General features: G+C 40.8%; 1 protein-coding gene across 1 annotated transcript in view; it reads left to right on the top strand.

Moving 5' to 3' along the window:
* The first annotated feature begins 1,085 nt into the window (after positions 1-1,085).
* The window catches only part of LOC145406156 (uncharacterized), a 219,768-nt gene continuing 214,069 nt past the window's right edge, over positions 1,086-6,784 (top strand). Inside the window, exon 1 of the mRNA XM_080277352.1 lies at positions 1,086-1,149. Within this exon, the coding sequence (XP_080133478.1) occupies positions 1,086-1,149 (64 nt within the window). The remainder of the gene's footprint in view (positions 1,150-6,784) is intronic.

Genomic DNA, 6,784 nt, shown 5'->3' on the forward strand with positions numbered 1-6,784 from the left:
GAAATTCGAAGAACCTTATTTATTCTGTAGGCATGAGTTTCCTTAATTACTAGTCATATAAACCCTCCAATCTGACTACAACCAGACGTCAACTGAGCTGAGAGGGGTTAGGGATTACCTGGGTCATGAACGTGCTATTGTGAGTTGGAAAATACCTAAACTGGCTCTTATGCTGCTACAGAGACGCTATTGTTTGCTTAATCTGGGTTACAAAATGGTTTTATCCAGCTGAGAGCATCAGTACCATCCTGACAAAACGTCGTCCGTGAGACCAGTGAAATAATGAGAGTCCTATGAATATTTAGCTTCCAGGAGTCTTTCATGCCTGAACCTGATGCAACTTTCTGTGAAATGAGGATTATTGTGAAAGGAACAGTAGCCCTTCCAAAGACAAAGTGGAATAGGCCTATGCAGTTAAATCGTGCTGTTCTGAAATGCTAAAACTAAAGGACTACGACAAGTGAAAATTACTCTTTAGAAATGTATAGAGCAAAGGTGGAATAAAAAAAGGTAAAAACAGGACTGCTATTGGGTGTGAAACTATTACTCGATGAATAGCAAAAACGAAAATTTACCGTAAAATGCTAAAACAGAAATGTTATTACAGATGAAAAAAGACCTCAGCAGTGTAAAAACAACAGTGCAATAAGAAGTGAAACCATACCTCTCTGAAACGCAAATACGAAGGTGGAATGTGGTGGATCTCACGCCCATCTGAAATGCGAAAACGAAGGTACAAAGATTACTAACGCCATGATCCATGAATGTGACCTAGTAAAAAAGAATCACGGACCTAGCAAAAAAAATCTATAATCTATTTAAAGACAATGTATGCCCTAATTAAAGAAAATCTGTGACTTGTAAAGAGGAATAGTTTCTCAAAAATATATCCCAAAGGAATTGAGTGTCCTGGAAATATAATTCTGTGCAACAATGACTCCAACGGGACCAGAAGTTAAACAGCGCCACAAAATTCAACATATACTCTTCTAATGTGTCCTGGTGGCTTTTAATGTGTCCTGGCGATCCCTTATGTATCCTGGTGCCCCCCTAATGTGTCCTGGTGCCCCGAGACAGCCGGAGTGATGACGTGGTGGCACTACAGCGGCTGGTGCCTCTTCCTGGTGCTTCTGGATAACGCCACCATGGGTAAGTGTGGCGCTGCTGTCTTTTTTGTTTACGTCAGGGGTGCCGAATGTTACCCACCAGCAGCTTCCAACCGTCCCCTCCACAGTCCAATGAATACAGTATGACATGCATTATATATATTTACTTTTCAGGTTATAGATTTTTTCCCCTATAATTATGTAATCATTCACGTCATTATTTTTGTTATGGCCGCTGATGCTAAGAACCGCGCCACAATATTGATGATTAAACAGACCAACAGTGTATCAGAGCTTGAGTTACAGGTATCACTCAGTAGACTATCTCACCACATCTAATAAATACTTCAGAGTGGCCCACAAAATGCCTTGCTTGCAGGAAAGACTAGCGGGCCTACTGACAAAAAGGTGTAAGGGAAGGTGTAGACCAGTTCTTAATGTTACGCAGTCAGATTTAAAACACCTTTGAAGACAGGAAATTGCTAGACTGCACACCGCTGTACAAAGCGCAATTAGCAACGAGGCAGGTAGGTCAAATAACTCTTAATTTCATCCATTTCTTCATTAATGATGTAAAAAAAAAGGGGGGAGGGGTTTAATTCCCATCTGAGATTTCATGTATAGAGTCATATTCTAGGTGGTGTTAGAGATTTCGTAACACCATTTTCTTAGCTATTTATTCTGCACATTAGACCTCAGTATCCTCTTGTGTGTTATTGATGCAAATATGTCGATAGTAATGCATCATAAATAACATGCGAGAGAATGTTAAGGTGTAATATGCAAAATAAATGCGTAAGGAAGAGATGTTGTCACGCCTCCTATGCCACCTTGAATATGGCGTTGTGTAATTCGTCTGAAAATATCCCTGGTTTATAAATCATCACCATTATTCATCAGTCATCATTCATCATTCATCATTCAGCAGACATCAATCATCATTCATCAATCATCTTTCATCAGTCATCAATCAGCAAACATCAGTCACCATCATCATCATCATCATCATCATCATCATCATCATCATCATCACAGAGATCTTTTTCCCACCTAAGGATGCCCATATTGTCGTTGGTTCAAGAGTGTTCATTATCCTATTTTCCTTATCAGTTTTTGTCTGTACATGGCATTGTAATCCCTTCAGCACGAGGACGCGTATATCTAATTCATTCTTGCAACAATCAGGTAACTGTATTCATAAAAAGGTAGGGCCATAGTAATGAAGAGGCTAAAGAGGGCTGCGTATGACTGCTAACTTAGAATTATTAAAGTAGTAGTAGCAGTAGTAGTAGTAGCAGTGGTAATAGCAGAAATATTAATAATAGTAACAATAAAGCACTCAGAGTGCATACCTCCAACAATGCCATTGTCATTAAAAAGGATCCTGATCCGGATCCGTGGAGATAATGTGTAGAGTACATAGGATCCGGATCCGCCCCTAAATTTAGTAAATTGTTCCTTGACTCATGGCCCACTCTTCCACAAAATTTCATTGAAATTCATAGCGAACTTTTGGAGATATCATGTGGACGAACAAACAAACAAACATAAGTGAATACATAACCTCCAACTTCTTTGGTGGAGGTAATAATAATAAACCATTTAATTTACAAAGGCACTCATAATAATAAAATCGTTTGATAGTAACAAGAAAAACAAAAGACGTCGCCGTAACGAAGGCGTCGAAATCAACAAAAATGAATAAATAAATAAAAATCAATGGTCACACCTCTGTATATATGTGTCTATAGTATTTGTCAGTTTTATTTTTCTTTTTTTTTTCCCACCTCTCCATCCCTTTCATTGACTGTAATCATTTTGTTCCTCCGTCAAAAAAAAAAAAAAAAAAAAAAAAAAAAAAAAAAGCGCACGTTTTTTCAATCACTGTTCACAGATTTATCATTGTTCAACTGCTGTTTTATATCCGTGTGTCTGATTGCTACTTTTTTTTTCCCCCTCTCACCTATCTACCTGTCTTTCTGTCTGTTCGTCTATCTGTCTCTTTCTGTCTGTTCGTCTATCTGTCTCTTTCTGTCTGTTCGTCTATCTGTCTGTCTTTCTGTCTGTTCGTCTATCTGTCTGTCTTTCTGGCTGCTTTGTCTATCAGCTGCTCCCTTGTCTGTCTGTCAATCAGTTAGAACGCTGTCTGTCACGATGTCTTTCTGTCCACCGTCTCTCTCTCTCTCTCTCTCTCTCTCTCTCTCTCTCTCTCTCTCTCTCCCCAACCCTTCCTCTTTCCCTCGCTCTCTCTTTAACCTTTCTCTCCCTATATATACCTACAAACTGTTCCCATTTCACCCCTCCTCCACCAATTTTATGCTTCTTGCTTTGTATTTGTCCCCAGAAATCTCTCTCTCTCTCTCTCTCTCTCTCATTTAATGCCTTTTGCTTCTTGTTTGCTGCTGTAATTTTATTCAGTGCGCAATATTTCGTCATTCTCTCTCTCTCTCTCTCTCAAGCCCATTTTATGCTCCTTGCTTCGGAATAGTTTTCGAAATTAGAATGAATACACCTCTTAAATCATCCTTCCTTTCTCTCTCTCTCTCTCTCTCTCTCTCTCTCGGCTATTTTCACGGGTCGTTGCTTCGGATTTTCTCATTTCTCCTTAAAAAGTTCACTCTCGTTTTCTTTGCTCGGTAGTTCCTGTTTCTGTTTTTAGGGGGAACTTCGATAATATTGTTTTTCTTGTTAAATCGCTCCTTTAATGGATGTGAAGCGCTTGGAATCCTCTTTCTAGTGGCAAAGCTTTCTGATTTTGCTCTCTCGCGCAATCTAGCTCTTATTCACACACACACACACACACACACACACACACACACACACACACACACACACAAATAAACCTTTTTCATGACATTAAAGCCCCAAACTGTTTAAAATGAGGAACACACAACCCATTATGTCTTCCCACAGCTATAAAGATTAACATAAATATCCATAACAGTTTAGGCCAGGCATTTATGTTTGTCTATCTATTTGTCTATCTATCTAATTATCTGCATGCTGGTTCCTTTATCCATCTTCCCCTGATACAGATTATGATAACAGATCAGATGAGGGATTTCTACATTAATCTGTCTATATATTTCTAATTATCTTTATATCTATCAGTTAATGTCTCTACATATCTATCTGTCTATATCTATCTGTTCATCTGTCTATCTTCTTCTCTAACTGCCTATCAACCTATCTATTTATTATCTATCTATTTTTGTATTCTGTGTATTCATCAATCCCTCCATCAGTCTGTCTGTCTATCTGATCTGTGTATCCAAACATCAGTCCATCTGTCTATCTGTCTACCTATCTATCTATCAATCTGATCTATGTATCCATCCATCAGCCCCTCCATCTATCTATTTATCCATCCATCCATCCAATCCAGTTACATATTTGCTTATCTTTTTGTTCCTATTATCCATCCAATCCCTCTTTCATCGTCTGGGAAATGTCAGATAAACACACACACACACACACACACACACACACACACACACACACACACCGCTCGCTGGCGCAGTGGTAACGTTCTCGCTTGCCATCTGGTAGACGGGAGTTCGCGCCTCGCTCAGGTTGCGAAAAGTTTCACTGACGAAGTGGGTGGTTACTGTCCCCCTGGAGCAAGGGGACGGGTGTGTGGGTGTGTGAAGGTCACAGCCTTGCCCTTAGATCGGACTATATGAGCTCTCAGCTCCCTTCAGGGAGGGTATCACGACCATCAAGTGATCCTGACCGACCCGGTGAATTACACACACACACACACACACAAACATTCGATGACTTTCCCTCCAAATCCCCCTCTTTACCAGTATTCTCAGTCTTTCATCTTACTATTTTTCTGAAGACTTTGAATTATAATCCTCTCTCTTTAACTTGGGGGAAAGTTTCGTCCTTTTGCAGATTATTTCCAGAAGCTCTAAGGCAGAATAAGACATTAACAGCTCCTCTTCATCCTTTCCATAGCACTTCTTCGTGACTAGCACTATAGCCTTGACTGCTCTCTTGTTACAGCTCAGCGTTCAGGATGGATTTGTGTTAGTTTCTGCCCAAGTGAGAGAAGTATAGCTTTATTTTTCATATTTTTAGGTAAGTTACAGCTATTATTCTTTTTTTTTTTTCAGAGTAACTTGGGGCAGATTTTCGTTACTTTACTGCTTATTTAATGACAATACTACGGCCCTACATTCCATCCATAGCACTTCTTCGTGACTAGTGCCATCTGTGAGTAATAATTTATTGTTACAACACAGCATTCAAGATGGAGAAAGGGCAAGTATAGGCCAAGTTAGAGTAAAATGGGCATACCCTTCGTAGGATATAAAATAATACAAATGATTATGATAAGAAATAGGAAGAAGGGAAGAAGAAATAAATGGTAACACTAGGAGGGGAAATAAGGAGATTAGAGGACAAGCAAGGGGAAAAGATGAAGAATTTAGCACGACAGGAAGACGTGAAGTAAAAGATGAATGGAAAGAAAATAAATACAAGGAAGGAAGGTATCAACAGAAAGCGAAAATGGAAGAGGAGAAGGAGGAAGGGGAAGAAGAGTGAGAAAGGAGTAGAGAAGAAAGGAGATGGGAAAGAGAATAAGTAACATGAAAAGAGGACGAAAAAAACGCAGCAACAAGAAAAAAAACAGGATAGGAAAAAAGGAGTGCAAGGAGGAAAAGAGAATGCAAAAGAGAAAAAGTGAGATAAGGAAATGAAGCAAAGAGATGAAAGGAAAATAGAAGAATTAGGAAAGAAAAGGGAAAACGACAAAAAGTAGATGGAAAAAGAGGAAAAGAGTGAAAAGAGTAATAATTCTGAGACGCAGAAATAACATTGATATATGGAAGAGAAGACAAGAGGAGAAAGAAAGGGTTAAAGAGGTGGAGGAGAAGAGGAGGAGGGAGAGAGAAGAGAGGAAGAATAATTCAGTGAGTGATCAAGGAATTCGTGCCTGTGAATCCCGAGGGAGGCTTAGCAGAGCACCCTCTCACCCCACTCATCTCCCTCCCTCTCACCCCACTCATCTCCCTCCCTCTCACCCCACTCATCTCCCTCTCTTACCCCACTCATCTCTCTCCCCCTCACCCCACTCATCTCCCTCCCTCTCACCCCACTCATCTCCCTCTCTTACCCCACTCATCTCTTTCCCTCTCACCCTACTCATCTCCCTCTCTTACCCCACTCATCTCCCTCCCTCTCACCCTACTCATCTCTCTCCCTCTCATCCCACTCATCTCTCTCCCTTTCATCCCACTCATCTCTCTCCCTTTCACACCACTCATCTCCCTATCTTACCCCACTCATCTCCCTCTCTTACCCCACTCATCTCTCTCCCTCTCACCTCACTCATCTCGCCCTCTTACCCCACTTATCTTCCTCTCTTACCCCACTCATCTCTCTCCCTCTCACCTCATTCATCTCCCTCTCTTACCCCACTCATCTCTCTCTCTCCCCCCCCCTCTCTCTCTCTCTCTCTCTCTCTCTCTCTCACCCACTTTTATTACACTCTCACCCAACCCCACTCCCTCTCACCCCATTCTACCCAATATATCCTCACTCTCTCTCACCCCACTCAAGTCTCTCTCATCCTACTCATCACTCCCTCTTATCATACTGATCATAATTCCCTCTCACCCCACCTCTCTTGTTACAGCTCAGCATTCACTCACTCCATTTCAGTCTCA

The sequence above is a fragment of the Coenobita brevimanus genome, chromosome 69 (genome assembly GCF_032717465.1).
Source record: "Coenobita brevimanus isolate Jiangsu-jjx chromosome 69, ASM3271746v2, whole genome shotgun sequence".
Lineage (NCBI taxonomy): Eukaryota > Metazoa > Arthropoda > Malacostraca > Decapoda > Coenobitidae > Coenobita > Coenobita brevimanus.